The sequence below is a fragment of the Myxine glutinosa genome, chromosome 3 (genome assembly GCF_964187855.1).
Source record: "Myxine glutinosa chromosome 3, kmMyxGlut1.1, whole genome shotgun sequence".
NCBI lineage: Eukaryota > Metazoa > Chordata > Myxini > Myxiniformes > Myxinidae > Myxine > Myxine glutinosa.
Window position 1 is genome coordinate 51,767,222 of NC_136263.1, and position 20,831 is coordinate 51,788,052.

The window sequence follows — 20,831 nt, forward strand, 5'->3', positions numbered from 1 at the left end:
CGGACATTAACGTCAGTATTCCGTGCTGGAAGCCTTTAACAGCCGGGATCACAACAATATATATATATATATATATATATATATATATATATATATATATATATATATATATATATATATCTTCAATCCAAATTATTTATTGTTATACTACTGAAAAGCCCATCAAAATTGATGGGTTGGAACAGTTTATTTGATGGTGCAGCCTCGTGAGCGTGCCAACGTCTGAAGCCTTGGCCTCGTGTCAGGTGTGCTGATATCTTTTTATTTTTTAGACATCCTACGGATGTATATGAATACTCGTTTTACTCTCCTTGCGTTGCAAATCATGTGCAGCGAATTTCACCTCCGTGCGCCTTGTATTTATTGTTATTAAAGAAAATGGTGGCAACAATATTGTCCCTGGAGCCTCGGTTTGCAAGCCACCGTCTCCAATTCCAACAGAAGAGACATAATTACTCTTTTATGGAAAATGTTTTTCGAGTTTGTTTTATTGTCAAAAATAGACCGTAGTGAACACACATTCGTGTTGAAAGATTGGCCTTTAACACCTACACTTATGAAGGTGGACATGCATCTGTACAAACACACAAATGGACGTTGTGTTTTATATGGTAGATTTTACTTGTGGGCTTTTATATAGATATTTGATATTTGATACTGAGAGCAGATCACCTACCTGTATGCAATTAAATCCAGACTCGGGTGTTTCTCAGCCATGATGGCAGGTGCGACCCAATTAATACAGCATGGAAAGTTATTTGAAATGGCAGTGTTGGCGAATGTTTTCTTTTTCAGCATTCTCATAAATTAACGAGTTCCTCAGACGCATATTCAGGGGAGGGGATGTTCATATTCAGGAGTTCCTACATGCTGATCAAACATCAGCATATAGGCATTGGATATTCAAAAAAAATTGCTTCATGAAAGCGTTCACAAACTTCCGTACCTGCCAAATAAATGTTCACTGACCTCCTGAAAGGAGTCTGTCGGGATTGCTTCATCGTTTTTGTTGCTGTTATAAAATGAGTACCATATGCAGTTACAAAGTGCAGGGACATTCTGTACTCCTAATGTTAGCTGGAATACTTGTTGAGACATGTCCACAATACTTGAAAAGGACAAATGAATTTGTTCTGCCAAGCATTCTTGTAAAGTAATTGTGATGAATGTTTTATCCATAAATTGATCAACTTCGCTGTCTCCCTTGTGTGTCCATCGCTCTGTGTCTCTCTGTATGTCTATATTTTTCTCACAATCTATTGTTCATGGTGGGTGCACCGAAGGTGGGTGTGGAAATGTTTTCACTCTTGTCGGTCTGTTTGTTACTTGGCCAAAAAATTTTTTTGATAAGTATGTTGATCACTCCCATTTGTGTGTGTATTTGTCTGTGTTTGTCCGCTCACTTATACTTGCCTACAGGTCGCAATGTTAAACCGATCTTCACGAAACTTCAATAAATGGTAGAGTTCATGGTCTGACAAAATCCTATATATTTTTGAGGTCAGACGGTCAACATAGGCCAAAGGCCAACCACTTTTTTTCAAATTTTCTAAAATCCTCAATTTTCATCCGATTGAATTGAAATTTGAATATGATTTTCATATCGGCTAACTGAATTCAACCACCAACTATTTTTGAGATCAACACAGGCCAAAAGGTCAACATAGGCCAAAAGGTCAACAACCTTTTCCTAATTTCTAAAATCCTCAATTTTCATCCGATTGACTTGAAATTTGAATAGGATTTACATATCAGCGAACTGAATTCAACCACCAACTATTTTGAGGTAAACATAGGGCAAAAGGTCAACAGGGCGAATTTCTAAAATTGTCAATTTTCATCTGATTAACTTAACATTTGAAGAGGATTTGCATATCAGGTCATTGAATTCAACCACCCATTATTTTTGAGGTGCAAAGGATGCTCCACTGTGTGCCATTCTACTTTGTTCGCTTTTACCAAGTGTCACTCTATGAGTGATTTATCATCTGTCTGTCTGTTTGTTTGTGAGCAGGATATCTCAAAAAGTTATGGACGGATTAGGACGAAACTTGGTTGTCAGGTTGGGTGTGTGACAAGGACGAATTGATTAGAATTTGGTGAAGATCTGGATGCTATAATATTTTAAGTGATTCTTCACCATTGAGTGATCGGGCTGAAAGTGATAAATGTACTCAATGTACTCTGAAATTAAGCATAGAACAAATAAACAATTGGAGTTAAAAAATAAATCATATAATCATTTTGTTTAACAAAATGTAATTTAAATTTTTGACTGAAGCAAAGTAGCCACCTTTTGCAGATATAACCGCCGTACACACTCATGCCATTCTTTCCACAATGGAAATCAAATATTGTTTGGGAAGTTCTTCTCAACACTGTTGCAGAAGTTCCCATAAATGTGTTGCACTTGTAGGTTGCTTTGCTTTCACCCTTCTGTCCAGTTCATCCCAAACCAGCTCGATGGGGTTTAAGTCTGGAGACTGTGCTGGCCATTCCATGATTTGAAGCCTACCATCTTGTTCTTTTCCTCGAAGGTAGTTTTGACATAGCCTGGAGGTGTGTTTAGGGTCATTATCTTGCTGTAGGATGAACCCCTGACCAACTAGGCGTATATCCGAGGGTATTGCATGGCGCTGCAAAATGCTGTGGTAGCCCTTTTTGTTCAGGGTGCCAGTCACTCTGTGCATGTCGCCAACTCTGGATCCAGCAAAAGAGCCCCAGACCATCACGTTTCCTCCTCCATATTTGACAGTTGGTGTCACACACCGAGGAACCATCCTTTCGCCTACTCGACGGCATGCAAAAACCCTGTATGATGAACCAAAGATTTCAAATTTTGATTCATCGGACCATAAGACCTTCTTCCAGTCTTCAGTAGTCCACTGGCGGTGCTTCATGGCCCAGGCAAGCCTCTTTTTCTTATTTTGCCATCTTAGCAATGGCTTTCTTACTGCCACTCAACCTGTCAAACCTGCAGCTCGAAGTCTTCTCTTCACAGTTGAAACTGAGACTTGCTTACTTCGACCAGTGTTAAGCTGTGCTTGAAGCTGTTGTCCTGTGAGCCGCCTATCACGCAAGCTGTTGTCTCTCAGAAACTTGTCTTCTGATTCTGTTGTGGCTTTGGGTCTGACAGACCTCTTCCTGTCAGAGTTTCCTCCAGTTTCCAAGTGCCTTTTGATGGTGTAGGAAACTGTACTTGCTGACACCTTGGCTTTCTTTGCAATTCCTCCAAAGGAAAGACTTACACTTTTAAGGGTTATAATGGTCTGTCTGTCTTCCTTTGTTAATTGCCTTTTTCTCGCCATTATGATAGCAATATACTACTTCCTGCAGTGCAATATTGTCCAAATAATGCTTCAGAGGGTGTAATAACAGTCTGTTCCAATACTGCTTTTATACAGACAGGGGGTTTGTAAACAAGTAATCAGCAGAGGTTGGGACACCTGTAAGAATTGTTTGCATCAACTTTCAAGGCTTAATTTACTTATATTGCTGCAGAACAGCTGTAAGTTACTTGCTCCCATTACTTGTTACTTGTTACTAGTTACTAGTTACATTACTAGTTACTTGCTGTAACCCATTACTTGCTCCCTGAAGAAGGTCTTTTTTTTTTTTAACCTCGAACAGTTTACTGCTTACCTTTGTACCATTTCAGGTTATTCACTGGACATTAAACTGCGTAAATTTCAATAAAAACTGGAAAAATTGAGGTGTTCTAAAACTTTTGACCGGTAGTGTACATATAGCATGATATCTCAAAAAGTTGTGGACAAATTTTGACGAACGTTGGTGCATGAATTGGTTTGGTGACAAGAACAAGCCAATTTGATTTTGGTTAAGATCCAGTTGCAAATCCAGCCGATCAGTTGGATACAAAACGTAAACTGTTCAGCCTGATGTAGGTATGCGCTCTACCTACTTTTTTTTGGCTTTTGTACCAAATATGGTATTTACGTACGTTGTTGTATGGGGGTTCATTCAATGCATTATGTTTGAGTTTTTTTTCTATTGAAAATGCTTTGCCATTTTGCTTCTAAATTTATTTAACCGATTGATTCAAAACTGAGTTAGGTATGAAGTGTACCTTGAATGTTTTGGTCATTCGATGTGAAAAATATTTACCTCTGATGCTCACGTTAGAAAATCTTTTCAGAATAGGACACTGGGAGCAATGGCCTGTCTGACAAGCAACATTGCTTGGCGATATGGAATCCATCTCCTTTGTCATGGCAGATACGAGCAGCTTGGAGAAACATTTCTCATTTTGTTTTAGCACTTGAAGAGAGAAACACTCCCTTCTTTTATGATATGCAGTCAAAAGTAAAAGCACTGCAATTTAGCTCTGGTTTTCTTCCTCTTCATTATTCTCTCTCCTTTTATTTCCAATCCTCCCCTTTTTTCGCGTCCCTCCCTTTTCCTCCCTTCCCTGTTTTCCTGCTCTCATCTCTTCTGAATGATTTATTGCAGGTTCCTCCATTAATCTTAAGCAGAGGCAGAACGCTTGTTTTGGAAGGGAACTGCATGCATATGATATGCTTTCAAGGAAGGTAGTGTATTGGTGTTTATGAAAGAAAGTGGTGCCTGAAAGACTGATAAGGATGGTTGAGGCTATGTATGAAAGGGCGAAGACATCGTTCAGAACTCGAAATGTTTCATCTGAATGCAAGCATTTGAGATAAAGGTAGGTTGACATCAAGTGTCAGCCCTTTGTTCTTTTCTGGTTTTGGTGGTGATGGGTGTGTTGAGTGAGGAAGCAAGAAATGTTGTTTGCAGATTATTTCTTGGTGACATTAGACTTTGCGGAGTGAGTTTCAGGATGCAGTGGTTGTTTTTCAGGATGTAAGATGCAAACTTTCAGGATGCAAACGGCAAAGTATGGAAGGCGGACGACTGGATAAATATGGGGAAAGCAGTGGTAATGGTGGTCGAGAGAAAAGGAAGAGAAGATGTCATGTGGTTATATTTGGGATAGGGCAGCAGGGTGTTAAAGCAAGTAGAAAATGTTGGTGAGAAATGGGGGTGGGGGTGTGTCACGATTTCAGTGGGAATGTAAGCGAATGAGTGAGGTCAGGGTAAAGTAAGTGCAGCAGTGTTTCTGGGGTGGTTTATCATCAAAATATTCCAGTTAGGTCAAGGGTGAAGGTTTACAGGAGAGTAGTGATATCAGTTCTCCTGTATAGAGCAAAGGCTTGGGCCTTGAGAACAAAAGAGGAGAGATTGCTGTGGAGGACAGAGATACTAAGAGGGCTGATGTGCATCTTTCTCAATGAAAATAAGTCGAATGAGGAGATCGGAAATGTCCAGGTGTTAGGGCCATTTTTGCATAAAGTCACGGGTTTCTGTATTTAGTTGCACCTTGTGCTCAGGAGGGAGTAGTGTAAGCAGTTGGTTAGAGAAGTAGCAGACCAAAATGTAGATGTAAGGAGATGGTTGAGAAGGACATCAGAGAGAGAGAGTGAGTGTGTGTGTGTGTGTGTGTGTGTGTGTGTGTGTGTGTGTGTGTATGTGTGTGTGTGCGTGTGTGTGTGTGCGTGTGCGCGCGCGCGCGCGCAAGGGATGTATGGGTGTGGAAAGGGAAAACTCATGTGGCTGACCCCACAAAAAGATGGAATGAATTGCAGCCATTAATGTAGCAGCAGTAGTAGCTGCTGATACTGCTGCTCCTTTCACAACAGTTTTGTAAGCTTGCTGTGATTGGAGAACAAATACACAGCGTTGTGAACATGGCCTTATGCTGCATGTATAAGCTCCTCTGTGAGCTTTGCATGATTTTTCAAACAACCATTCTTTAATTCATTCAGCTATTCATTCAATTCCTCTTAATGGGTTTTGGTATAGACGAGGCCAATTTTTCAGATATGGGTTGTGTGTATGAGGCATTTTTGAGGAAAAGTTGGTAAGCAGACTTTTTAACTCTTTTAAGGTATGCTGAATCCAAATATGCTGTTTACCAGGCCAGAAATTGACTCATTGACCCTGAAAAAATGCGAAACAAAACACATACGCAAGTCGTGGAGAGAAAATATTCACGTGGAGCACAGATCTATGAAACAATAAACACAGCTTATTATTATTATTATTATTATTATTATTATTATTATTATTACCATTATTATTATATTGTCTGATTATATTTATATATATTGCATTTCAGGTGAGAATGGAGTAATTAATGCAACTGTAAAGGACCAGCAGCTGGTGTGTAGCACATGAAGACTGCATTATTCGCCAGCAGAGTAAATCAGACAAACTTTTTGAAGACACAGAAAAAGGACTATCGTCTCTTCGCGAAGCAACATCGCCACACCACACATGAAGAGACGAAAATAATCGTGATGTGATTGATAGAATCACATTCGTGCTAAGTGCTGATTCCTAGCAGGCTCCAGTGTGGCATAAATCATGTTATGCTGTGTACACAGACAAAGGATAAATCAAACGCCTTGAACACTCAACCAGTACTGATAGTAAGGGAAACATATGAAAATCTGTTAACTAAATTGTTACCAAAACATTTCTTCACCAATATGTTTGTAAAGGTGTGTAATAACATGTGTTAAAATGTTGAAGGTCAACTCCCGTGGGAAACCCAGAAAAAAAGCTGTTGAATTCGGGTACCGAAAAATTATTTTCGAGAATTTTTATTTTTTTAAATCGGCCCTTAAGTAACTTATGAGGGGTCAAATAAGGGTTTTTCATGATTCTGAGTTGATTGTTAACATTTATATTTCACCACAGACACTCCTTTGTGGAAAAATAATTTCTAAATATATCTCATTTTCTACTTTGCAGGACATGGAGTCTAGCAATATGGATGAAGACGTTACTCCACCTGTGCTCAATTGCTTCATCTGTGCACGCTCGGATACACCAGCTGAAAGGCTCATACAGGCAACTCCAAAGGGATACTCAACTTTATTGAAACAAGCAGAAACTGTCGAAAATGTTACTGTTGTGGAACGTATGAAGGAGGCTCAAAAGGAAGGAAAACTGAGGTACCACCAGAAGTGTAAAAATGATCTGTACAACAACTTTGTTGCAACCACCAAGAAGTCAGCTCAAGCATCAAAGGCAGAGAAAGAGTCATCAAAGTTGAAGAGAAGACGCACTACTTGTGAGTTCAGTTCATCAACTAGCTGCAGTTCTAGAAGATCACAGTCAGTTGACCTCTTGTATAAGGATGTATGCATTCTTTGCAACCAACCAGCCCAGCTCTACAAAAATAATCCAGCACAAGCTAGAAAGAAATACAGAGTGCCAGATAATTTGACTGCAGATACACTGAAGGCAAGCTTGCTGAAGACAGCACGGAGTCGCGGGGATGACTGGGGCACTGAAGTCACTGGACGCCTGGAAGGGATCAACGACTTGGTAGCAGAAGAAACACTGTACCATTTGCGATGCAAACTTATGTTTGCGAGAGGTGACAGTTTGTCCAAGACTGATGAGGAAGGAAAAAGGAAGAGAGGACAGAGGAGTATTGATGAGGAGCGAGAGGCAGTTTTTATTGAATTCTGCGAATGGTTAGACTCAGAATTAGAGCATGGGGTAATGAACATGGACCAAGTCCATGAAAAGCTGCAGGAGTTTGATCAGTCACCAGAGAAGAGCCGTTCTTATTCAAAGCATTGGCTAAAGATAAAACTTCTAGAGAAATACGAAGACACGTTGTATTTCACAACACAGGAAAGAAGGGCAGATGTACTCTGTCTCGAAGATGGCACCGACAATATTCTGCGAGAGCATCATGCTAATCTTGACCATGGAGATGAGAAGACTCAGATCATAAAGACGGCACTCAAGTTCATATCCAATGATATTGCCTTGATTGATTTAGGTCCAAAGTCATACCCCCACCACACACAGTATGACTGACATCGATAGTCAGCTGACACTTGTTCCTGCAAGCCTTCAGATGTTCTTGAGACCGATTGTCAAGACAGACGAAAGAGTTGCCGTTTGGGGGCAGAATTTTATTAAGGCCTGTCGACCTCGGTCTGGAGTATTGCCACACCAAATGGGGCTTGCCATACAACTTGATCATAGATTTGGGTCAAAATGGATGCTCAACAAGTTCCACCGGCTGGGATACACTGAGTCTTACACGGAGACACAAAACTACAAATACTGCTTCCTTAATAGTAGGAGTGGAGATGATGTTCCAGATACTTCTGGCACTCTTGACACCATTGTGGAGGAAACCGATGAACAGATCAATGATGAGGTTGCGGTTGATGCTGCGCTTGAGGATCAATCAGTGATGACAGCCAAAGTGCCAGCCAGTGAAAGTGAATTGTCAAGTAATGATCAGGTGGTCTTTATGGAGGTTGGGGAAACAAACAATGCAGTCACTCAGTTTGTTGGAGACAATATAGATTTACACATTGTCTCTATTCATGGAAACACTCCTTTTCACTCAATGGGTTGGATCGAAGTCACCTCTCCGGCACCACCTTTGCCAGATCCACAGACAACAGCAGCTTTCCCCCGGGTGAAGTTGAAGGCACTCGACAAAGCTAAGATCCTGAGAGGAACTGAAGTAAAGATTATTCCATTTACGAACAGGAAACAGATAGGAACGAACGCGATCATGTTTCTCCCCCTCGCTGAGCTTTCCTCCTCCCTGGCTCATGATCAGCCACTTCTCACTCCAGGTGACACACTCTGGGCAGCGGGGTGGGTGATCAAAGCCAACGATCCTGAGTTCCCACACTCCAACTGGAATGGCTGGATGAAGAGAATCCATGCTAATGATGCAAAGCAGAGCACACAGATCGAGTTCCTCCCAGTTATTGAAGGAGACCCTAATGACCTCAACACCATCTTCACCACTCTGAAAGAGTGCATACGGCACGCTGGGGTCGCTATAGTGACCTTTGATCTTCCGATTTGGCTGAAGGCTGTGAATATAATAAAGCAGGCAAATCTGTTGTTGAGTCTGAAGAAGACATAGACAATGACTGTTGAAACTTCTGACATTGTGAATGAGAAATAGCTCTTGAGTATTATATATGTATGTGAAATAAAAGCTACTTTGTGTGTAAATGTAAAAGTGAAAATATAAATGTTAACAATCAACTCAGAATCATGAAAAACCCTTATTTGACCCCTCATAAGTTACTTATGGGCCGATTTTTTTTTTTTAAATTCTCGAAAATAATTTTTCGGTACCCGAATTCAACAGCTTTTTTTCTGGGTTTCCCACGGGAGTTGAACTTCAACATTTTAACACATGTTATTACACACCTTTACAAACATATTGGTGAAGAAATTTTTTGGTAACAATTTAGTTAACAGATTTGTGAAATATCTCATAAAATGCCCTTACTATGAGAGTGAGTGCTCCATCCTCAAGTTTCAAAGGTTCAACCACTGCAGAAGCTCACAGTTCCGCTACAAATTAACGCAGTCGCATGAAGGGCATGAACTGGAAAGCATGCTCGTTCTGTCAAGACTCTGATTCGAAAGTGAAACTTTCTTCAGTAGAAACATTGAAAATGAGCAAGGAGATACTCGATTCCTCAAAATATGACCAGCAGCTTAGTGTCCATCTTGCTGGGGTCAATGATCTAATAGCTGCTGAAGGGAAGTCTCACCCAAATTGTTTCAAGCAGTTCTTACGAACCACAACTAAAACGAAGGAAGAAGCACAGAACAGTGACTTACCAATGATCTGGCTGACCAAGGAGTTGAAATATGCTGCAAGTCAAGGCCACGTACTAGAACTTTCAGAAGTGTGGAATCGCTACTGTGAACTTGCCATTGAAGCTGGAGTGAATATTCCACAATCTTTTGTCAGCATTTGAATGACATTTAGAGAACAGCTTTCCACACACATATGACGTCATCGTACTACGTGACCAAGCTCCAGGTGATCGAAAAACTATCTTGGTACCGAACAAATTTTCCAATGTACCTATCTCCAAAATGACTAGCCAAAATGACGAGGAAATACAGTACATTCAGAAAGTATTCAGACCCCTTCACTTTTTTCACATGTTGTTATGTTGCAGCCTTATGCTGAAATCGTTTAAATTCATTTTTTCCCTCATCAATCTACACTGAATACCCCATAATGACAAAGAGAAAACAGGATTTTATAAAGTTTTGCAAATTTAGTAAAAAGAAAAAACTGAAATATCACATTGACATAAGTATTTATACCCTTTGCTATGACACTTGAAATTTAGCTCAGGTGCCTCCCATTTCTCTTGATCATCTTTGAGATGTTTCTACACCTTGATAGGAGTCCACCTGTGGTAAATTCAATTGATTGGACATGATTTGGAAAGGCACACACCTGTCTATATAAGGTCTCACAGCTGACAATGCATATCAGAGCAAAAACCAAGCCATGAGGTCCAAGGAACTACCTGCAGAGCTCAGAGACAGGATTGTGTCGAGGCACAGATCTGGGGAAGTCCACAAAAAAATTTCTGCTGCATTGAAGGTTCCCAAGAGCACAGTGGCCTCCATAATTCTTAAATGGAAGAAGTTTGGAACAACCAGGACTCTTCCTAGAGCTGACCGCCCGGCCAAACTGAGAAATCGGGGGAGAGGGCCTTGGTAAGAGAGGTGACCAAGAACCCGATGGTCACTCTGGCTGAGCTCCAGAGATCCTGTGTGGAGATGGGAGAAACTTCCAGAAGGACAACCATCACTGCAACACTCCACCGATCTGGGCTACATGGCAGAGTGGCCAGACGGAAGCCAAACAGTTCAATCTTGGTTTCATCAGACCACAGAATCTTGTTTCTCACAGTCTGAGAGTCCTTTTGGTGCTTTTTTGCAAACTCCAAGTGGGCTTTCATGTGTCTTTCACTGAGGAGAGGCTTCCGTCTGGCCAATCTCTCCAGTTCCACATTTTAAGGCAAACGATGAGGAGTTCTTGTCGATGGTTCACATAGCACTGAAATTACGATCTGATATACTTGGTCAACCACCTCCTAAAGGTCTGTCTGTCCATGAGGAAGATGCAATATCATGTGTACGAGGGAGCCTGTACATGGTCATACGTCTTCTTATTGTTGGACAAGAAGTTTTTGAACACATATCCTCGTCAGGTACAGATGATGGTGATGAACTATTACCAGAAGAAGAGGACACTGAAACGCCCCAAAGAAGTACTGATGACTTTGATTCTGAAGTACAGTCTCACGTTTTTAGTGTGTGTCAAGATTTAGTGTATATCACTTCTGGAGGCAAGAAGTGGACCCCAAAACATATTTGCCTTGCTAGCACTTTACACCAGACAACACGCTCGAAGCAACTGGTCCAGTTATTTCATAAGGCGGGGCATACACTAAGTTATAGAGATGTCTTGCAGATAGACACTTCTTTAGCCGAAGTTACGCTGAGAAGCATAGATGAAACAAACGGTGCTATAATCAACAGAGTTGAATGAATATGAATGCAGACTATGTACAGACTATGAATTGCTGAATCCCTTTCACACAATAACTGGGTGTGACACTGTTTCTCACATAGCAGGTCGCAGCAAGATAACATCATGGGAAGTGTTCAAGAATAATCGTCATCTGCTGGCAAACTTGGGAAAGCACCCACTCACTGATGATGACACCATAAAGTCTGCAGAACAATTCATTTGTAAAATGTATCATCAGGATCAGGATGACATAGATACCTGTGATGCGGTCCATGCAAGACTGTTTTGCAAATGTAGATCTCCTGAAGCACTCCCTCCCACATCTGATGCAGTGAGATGTCACATCCTGAGGGCTCACTACCAGGCTATGGTATGGAAACAAGCCATGTGTGCCCACCCACACCTGCCTTCACCAGTTGGCCATGGATGGATATTACAGGATAATAAGCTGATGCCACAACTCATGTCTCTGCCACCAGTACCAGACATTTGTGAACAGTTCATCTCATGTGGCTGTGCAACGGGGTGCTCAACACAACGATGTAGTTGTAAAAAAAAGCAACTTGTATTGCACTGGGGCCTGCAAGTGTAGTTCAGGTACCGATGGATGTAGAAATCATTAATGTATCCCAATCCGAACCAGCTAAGAAGAATAAGAAGATGGAGACTTGAGTTTCCAGTGATTATGGAGCTGGTAGCTTCTGAAAATAAAATGTAATAGACCACTTTCACATGGGTGGAGGTTGGGGAAAGTGGTCGGTGTGGTGCACAACGAGTTGGGTCCCCGTCCCGCACACTGACACCTTACAACTGAAAATTGAGCCTGGTAAACAATTTTTTTCGTGTTTAGGAAAGTAAAATCGTGTTGGAAAACCGGTTTACCAACTTTTCCCCAAAATACCTGCAGTAGTTATTTTCTGAGAAAAGTGGCCTAGTCTAGTATGTAAAAGTGCTATTCAATTTAATAAATGTGCATCCTAATGAGAGTCTGCATTTATATTTGTATCGGCGAGTGGGTTGTTGGAAATCTGTATTAACCATATTTTCCATATTATTTTTTCCATATTTTTCATATATTTCCATTATCGACCATATTTTCCGGTGTATTAACCGCAACCGTGTATTAACTGCACCCCTGATTTTCACCCTTAAAAACAAAATAATTTATGCTCGCGGCGAAGCTTGATGTAGGAGGACTTGAAGCATGTAGTCTTATCAGCCGTGTCACCGGGGTAGATGTTGGGAGATGTGTGTGCTGCATCGAACTGACAGATCATGGCGTGCCATGAACCTCTAGGCCCACGACGGGTTGCTCTCATGAAATCCCCAATGTCATCCTCCTTAGCTAAGCTCCTCAACTTCAGCCTGAGACCAAGTGTTGTGACAAAAAAAACGTGTAAATTCAAACTAAATTCCTATTATAAGAGGCAGAGGTTAGGTAGGGTAAGTGTTGCCTCAATCCTCATCTTATTGTCCTATTTTTACTATTAGAGTGGTTTATTTTATTTAAATTATAATGTTTAAGATCCACCTGGCATTCCTTCTCCAGCAGTGGGTCCTCATTTGAGAGCTCCTGTGGGTACGAGTCCAGCAACTCCTGTACAGCACCCTCCTCCACCTCATCAAGCCGATTGTCTTGGCCATTTTGATGATGTTGCGTCGTGTTTTCGACACATATCATTATTCTCGTTGAAACCCATAAAGCCGTGAACAAATTGAGGCCAAGTTTCCCCCGTACACCATTCATACAGGAACGGATGACTCCTTCCAAGATTCCTCAACATTACATTGAACATCCCTTATTGTAAAGGCCTTCCAGAATTCCTTTACAGTCATCTGATCATTATCAGTTGATTTCACCTCCAAATCATAAAATAATTATCAGATTTACAAATGTTCTTTGGAGATAATACACCTTGAATGTAGCAATCACTCCCTGTTCCTTATATTGCCAGTACGATCACCTCTTTCATACCGGCCTAAAACATCTATTTTTACTTCAATAGCGAGGGCCTTCCTTTGGCTTTTGTTCGCACTACATTCTTTATCATTTTTTATTGTACATTTTTCACTAATTTCCAAGACATTCATATTTGCTCAAGCTCGTACGTGGATTTATAGCACAATGTTTTATTGCCTCTTGTGTGATTTTTTTGTTGGCAATAAAAGATTGTATGCAGTTGAGTGGTTTAATTGTCTGCCTGCCACAACATTATTGTATTTCTTATTTTACTTCAGGTTTTGTATCATTTTTGAATCAAAGTTCTCAGTTCATCTTATTTATAGGGTATAATTACACAATTACATTACATTTCTCTGCTTGTCTTGCTGTACATCTGAAATTGTTAATGCAATACAAATATGCCTTGTTTTTTTCTTATTGGCACAATCTATGTTGTTAATTATTTTCAAGATTTATTTAAAAAAAAAAGATGACATGCCATGCTTTAGTGCTGCACGCTGTTCTTTCTGATCATGCAGGTTCATTGAGGTCGAAGTTGGATGTGGCGTGGGGAGCTGGACTGGAGGGCTGCATTATGCAACTTTGTCGAACAACGGAGGGAGAGGAAGAAAGTGAAACCCCAGCTGGAGAGAAATTTCTCATCCGTGCTGCACAATGGCTCAAGAACGCAACTCTGTCTGGTCATTTCTGCACTTCCAGGTTGATAAAGGAATCGACACAATTTTTAACCCTTCTCATTTGCTCCCTGGGCTGACAGGATGATCTAAAGGTTCGAACACTTGCCTCTAAGCTATGTAGCCTGGGTTTAAATCCAGACCCAGCTATAAACTGTCACAGGCAGGATGTCACAGGATGTTTCACAGGCAGGGTGATTCATAAATGTGTGTGCTGTCCCTTGCATGGATATTAAACGGGCGTCCCATCTGCTGGTATTAGTTGGTGGATGTTAAAATCCCATGGTGCCATTCACGAAGAGAACAAATTCTGCATTCTTGCCGTAACCTACAGAGGGCATTGAATGAGTGGCACAGCCACACCTCAGTCAACGATGCTACCCTGCAGTCTTGTAATGCGTACAAAAGAATTTTGCTCTGCATTCTTTTATAATTATATTTTTACTTTTCCCGACACGCAATTTTATTTTTTTGCTTCTCTGTTCACTTTTGCCACCATTATCGTATTTCTCCACTATGAGCCTCAAGTGTACAGTGTATTCAGAAAGCATTCAGACCCCTTCACTTTTTTCACATTTTGTTATGCTGCAGCCTTATGCTGAAATCCTTTACATTCATATTTTCCCTCATCAATCTGCACTCAATACCCCATAATGACAAAGAAAAAACAGGATTTTAGAAAGTTTTGCAAATTTATTAAAAAGAAAAAACTGAAATATCACATTTACATAAGTATTCATACCCTTTACTATGACACTTGAAATTTAGCTCAGGTTCCTCCCATTTCTCTTGATCATCTTTGAGATGTTTCTACACCTTGATTGGAGTCCACCTGTGGTAAATTCAATTGATTGGACATGATTTGGAAAGGCACACACCTGTCTTTTCAAGTGTCATATGTTTTTCAAGTGTCAATGTTTCAAGTGTCATAGCAAAGGGGATGAATACTTATGTCAATGTGATATTTCAGTTTTTTCTTTTTAATAAATTTGCAAAACTTTCTAAAATCCTGTTTTCTCTTTGTCATTATTGGGTATTGAGTGTAGATTGATGAGGGAAAAAATGAATTTAAACGATTTCAGCATAAGGCTGCAACATAACAAAATGTGAAAAAAGTGAAGGGGTCTGAATACTTTCTGAATGCACTGTTTGTGTGTGTTGTTAGTTGGTATATCCATATGCGGGTTTCAGTAGGTGGAAGGGAGTCCTCACAGGTCTCGAAGTATCCACCTCCATTTGGATAAGTGGAGGGGTGCTTTTTGTTCACAAACTTTTGTTCTGGGGGCTCTTTTCAGGATCGTCACTGAGCCCCAGACATCCTCCAATATCAATGTGGTATCCCAAAGCTCCATTGCTTTCTCTATCAGTTTGATTATTTGGGGTTGAATCTTATATACTTGTATGCATTTTCATCCATGAATGTGGGACACTATCAAAGGCTTTTTCTGGTCTATCCAGGCTGTGGATAATTTGGTTCTACTCATTTTACAATTTTTGAGTATGGCCTTGTTTTGTAGTCGTGGTCTATTGTTCCGTTGCATTCTCTTTTACATCCCTTCTGTTCTGCCTATCGGCCTTGTGTTAGGTGGTGGTATATAATTTCTTATGATTCCCATCAGAAGTCTGTATGTTATTGGTTGACATGTTATTGGTCTATACTTGTGAGGTAATTGGGTTTCTTCAGAATTTGGGATGAGGAAGGTGTGTTACCCTCTGTGAGCCATTCATCCATTACCTCCTTTCCCGAGATAAGGTTGTTGAATGCTTGAGTGTAGTGATTGTGGAGAGCATCTAGTTGCTTTAACCAGAAAATTGGAATTCCATTCGGGCCTGGGCTTTTAAAGTTTGGAATTTTTGCAAGTTGTTTTTTTACTTTCCTTTATCAATTACCACTGGAAGCATTTCCTCTTGGTGTTGCTTTCTCTTTTCCAAGTTTTGGATCCACTCCGCCTCCTTATTATCAACTCAACTGGACTACCGTCCAGTGAAGGGGTCTGGACTACCGTCCAGTTGAGTTCATCACATACTGAACCCTCCGGCGTCTGTCGTCTGTTAACTTTTCGACTTTAACACTCCAGCGTCCACAAATATCAACCGATTCTGATCAAACTTGACAGGCAGGATCCTTACCCCAAGGACCAGGGTGGTATTACATTTCAGCCCGATCCGTTGTAAAATGGCGGACTTAGGCGACCATTTTGTTTTTGGTCATGAAAACGACGTTAACACTCTAGCGTCCACAAATATTAACAGATTTTGATCAAACTTAGAGTGTTTAACCCTTACCACACAAGGTAGGTTGCAATTGCATTCCAACCCGATCCGTCACAAAATGGCCGCCATCGGCCGCCATATTGTTTTCAGCTCCGAAACGACGTTAAGACTTTAACGTCCACAAATATTTATGGATTTTGATCAAACTTGGTGTGTGAGACTCTTACCACACAAGGTAGGTTGCTATCGCATGTCAACCCGATCTGTCACAAAATGGCTGCCATAGGCCGGCATATTTTTTTCAGCTCTTAAGAAAAGCACAAGAATTTAGGACTTTAAAGTTGTCCAGTCAGTTCAGTTGAGTTCTGCTTCCCTGGAAGGTCTAGTTTTATTTTGGGTCTTCACAGAGTCCTTTCTAAAAAATTTCCAAGAAATGCAAACTTTCCAAACCCCCTACCCCCCCCCCCCACATCCCCCCGACCCCCCCTCAATAAATGACTCTTCTGACCTAATAATAGCAACAGGGTTGCTATTATTCGGTGGTAAGTCATTTATTGGTGTTATTTTTATTCCCGACCCGCATTTCACCCCCGGTTTGGTGTGCAGCAGTGCAGAGACGATGTCTTAGGTGGCAGACGGCCATAGTTAGTGACTATTATGCTGTCAAAGGAAAATTGTAGCAAAATAAACCACGAATTTGAATTCCCTTACCAATCAATCACTTACCAACAAATTAACTTTACAAATAGAACCTGGCCCTCCTCACTAATGCTTCCACTTTGTTTTCATGCACATATGAGGTTTACAAAACGACGTTCTGACAATGCCTCGTATGAGTGGAAGCACAGGTTTTATGGACGGTGTATAAACGAAGTGTCGCTGGTTTGCGCACCTACCAGAAGTAAAATAATATTATAACCACAACTTATTCCGTCCAACGAATAACTTCCTTTTCATCCATTTAAGTCAATGAGAAAACTTCATTTCATTCTATTGTAAATGAATGAATTATCCTACAAACGGAACTGGAATCTGCCTCTACTAGGAGTAGCACGTTGAGGAGTATGCTTCAGCCTTGGGGTTGAAGTGCATGTGTATGCTAATGGGATAGTCTTGATAGACCGTGTGCCTTGGCCGTGGGGTCAAGGTACACATCCAAGGCTGTTTAAATGTTTGATTTTTTAAACCTTTTTTATTATAAAAAAGGCAGGCCAAAGCGCTGGCCTCAAAAAGCACGTTGACACTATTCCTCGTATATAGAGACTCCAGTTCTATCCTAGTATATAAACACTCCTATATACTAGGAGTAGTAGTAGTAGTAGTAGTACGTTGGCACTGTATACTAAGAGTAGAATACATTGTGGCGGACACATTGTCAATGGGCAATAATTCCACGCACCAGTGGGTGGCGCGAGCGTTCGGGCATGGAAGCGCAGCTCGGGCCACGCCCGGAGCGAAGGCGTCACGAGGCGCAGGGTGGAACTGAGGACATGCCCCGCCTTTCGGCCGAACGGCCACGCCCGGGAGCCACGATAGTCGAGCCCGCCCAGTGCTTACGTGCGAGCTGTCAATAAAGCATTTCAGTTTGTACAACGCGTGGTGGCCTACCTTCTTGGCAAACGAATCGTGTGTGCACAGCACCACACTGGTGACCCAGACTGGTTCAGCCGTAGCTGACCCCCGAACGCGCCATGGCTACCAACGCTGTCGCCGTCAGACTCCCGGAGTTCTGGGAAGCGCAAGCCGACGTTTGGTTTGTGCAGGCCGAAGCTCAATTCCAGCTCCGGGGCATCACGGCGGACGAGACCATGTACTACCACGTGGTCGCCGCCCTCGGGCCCGGCACTGCCGCCCGCGTCGTGTCCATCCTTCGGCGCCTGCCAGGCGACCACAAGAACGCGGCGCTCAAACGTCTCCTCCTCGCCACGTTCGGGCTCACGGAGGTCGAACGCGCCGACCGCCTCCTGGACCTTCCCGCCCTCGGCGACACATGACCGTCCGTTCGGATGGATTTTATGCTGTCCCTTCTTGGAGACCAGCGTCCGGATTTCCTGTTCCGAGCGCTTTTCCTCCGCCAGCTACCTGTGCAGGTGCACCTCGCGCTGGCCGGTTCAAAAATAACGGAACCCCGTGCCCTGGCCGGAGAGGCCGACAAATTTTTCGCAGCCTGCGACACGCGGTCGGTGTACGGTGCTGCCGTAGTGGATCCCGGTGCGGAGGCTACAGCGCCCCTTGCTTCCCTCGTGGCCGCTGCTACGCCCCGCCCATGACCGCCACCACCACCGCCACCGGCATGGCCGACGCGGCCGCCACCACCGCAAACCTGGTGCTATTATCATGCCAGGTTCGGCCGCAAGGCTAGAACGTGCCGCCCGCCGTGTTCTTTCGACGGGTCGGGAAACGATCGGGCCGGCGCTCACTTGCGGCCATGAGCGTCGGCCATTCCAGCAGCCTCCTGTGCATCACGGACACCTCGTCTGGTCGTCGTTTTCTGTGCGACACGGGAGCGCAGGTAAGCGTCCTCCCTGCCTCCGCGTCCGACAAGCAAGCCGCGGGCCGGGGGCCCCGCCTTGCTCGCCGCCAACGGAACACCCATCCGCACATTCGGGAAGCGTTGCCTCTCACTGCAGTTCGGAGGGCAGCGCTTCAAATGGTCTTTCATCACCGCCAGTGTGCCAATGGCCCTGCTCGGTGCGGACTTCCTTTGTGCGCATGGGCTGTTGGTGGACGTTAAGCGTCCAGGCCGAAACCTTCAGCTCGCTCGCTTGTTCGCTGAGCGGCTCACCGAGCGGCTTGCCAAGCGGCTTGCTGAGTGGTTCCGTCCCGGCGAGGTTAGTCTGTACGCTTCCAGCAGCGGACGAGTTTACCCGCCTCCTCGCCAGTTTCCCGGCACTCACGCGGCCAACCTTTTCAGCGGTGGCCATCAAACACGGGGTGGAGCACCATATCCCCACCGTCGGACCACCGGTCTACGCCCGGGCGCGCCGCCTCGACCCCACGGAGCTCGCCGTGGCGAAAGCGGAGTTCGCCACGCTGAAGCGGCTGGGCATCGTACGACGCTCCAACAGCGCATGGGCCTCTCCTCTGCACATTGTGCCCAAGCCCGACGGCGGATGGCGGCCGTGCAGTGACTACCGCCGGCTCAACGATGCCACCACCCCCGACCGCTACCCGGTCCCGCATATTCAGGACCTTTCCGCCCGGTTGGCAAACACGACCGTGTTCTCCAAGGTGGACCTCATCCGGGGCTACCACCAGGTCCCCGTCCAACCGGACGATGTACGAAAGACGGCCGTCATCACCCCTTTCGGCCTCTTTGAGTTCCTGCGGATGCCTTTTGGGTTGAAAAATGCGGCCAGGCGTTCCAGCGGCTCATGGACAGCGTCTTGCGTGACTTACCTTTCATCTACATCTACCTGGACGACATCCTAGTCATGAGCGCGTCCCGGGAGGATCACCTGCTCCACCTCCGCACGCTCTTCAAACGCCTGGGCCAGCATGGCCTGATAATCAACCTCGCGAAGTGCCGTTTCGGCGTCACCGCCATCGACTTATTGGGGCACCGCATCACCAGGCACGGGGCCGTCCCTTTACCGGCCAAGGTGGAGGCGGTCAGGCGTTTCCCGCGCCCCCGCACGATCAAGGGGCTCCAGGAATTCCTGGGCATAGTGAATTTTTATCACCGCTTCGTGCCCCGCGTCGCCCATCTCCTGCGCCCCCTGCACGAGGCCCGCCGGGGGAAGCCGGGAAAGGTGACATCGCCTGGACGGAGCCGATGGCCGCGGCGTTTGCGGGCGCAAAGCTGGCCTTGGCCAACGCCACCATGCTGGCGCACCCGGCGCCCGATGCACCAATCGCCCTCACCACCGACGCGTCGGACTACGCGGTGTGCGCGGTGCACGAGCAGTGGGTGCGTGGTGCTTGGCAGCCGCTGGCGTTTTTTAGCCGGCAGCTTCGCCCGCACGAACGCCGCGACAGCACCTTATGCCGCGAGCTGCTCGGGCTCCACCTGGCGGTCCGACACTTCCGCCATCTGCTCGAAGGCCGCCCGTTCACGGCTTTCGTCGATCACAAGCCCCCTGTGTTCGCGATGGCCAAGGTCGCCGAGCCATGGTCGGCCCGGCAGCAACGTCACCTCTCTGCTGTGTCCGAGTACACGACGGACATCCGTCACGTCGCGGGTAAAGACAACCCGGTGGCGGATTGCTTTTCCCAGTCCGTCGCACATGCGGTCCACCTCGGGATTGACTATGCCCGGATGGCGGAGGACCAGTCCGCCGACCCCGACGTCCAGGCCTTGTGGACCGCCGTCACGGGCCTCCGAGGTGCCGTTCGACGTCGCGGGCACTGCCCTCTTGTGCGACGTCTCCCTCGGCCGGCCTCGCCCCATCGTGCCCGCTGGTTGGCAGCGCCCGGTTTTTGACGCCATCCACGGCCTGTCCCACCCGGGCACGAACGCCTCCCAGAAGGTCGTCGCGGCGAAGTTCATCTTGCATGGCCTCAGGAAGAACGTCCGCGACTGGGCCAGGACGTGCCTCACGTGCCAGCGCGCAAAGGTCCACCGCCACACCCAGGCCCCATTGGCCCCGTT

At 44.5% G+C, this 20,831-nt stretch overlaps 1 protein-coding gene across 3 annotated transcripts in view; it reads left to right on the forward strand.

Annotated features, from left to right (window-relative positions):
* The window catches only part of LTN1 (listerin E3 ubiquitin protein ligase 1), a 390,185-nt gene that overhangs the window by 287,883 nt on the left and 81,471 nt on the right, over positions 1 to 20,831 (forward strand). For all 3 annotated transcript variants that reach the window (XM_078774055.1, XM_078774056.1, XM_078774057.1), the window contains one exon: positions 13,871 to 14,051. In XM_078774055.1, coding sequence (XP_078630181.1) covers positions 13,871 to 14,051 — 181 coding nt within the window. The remainder of the gene's footprint in view (positions 1 to 13,870; positions 14,052 to 20,831) is intronic.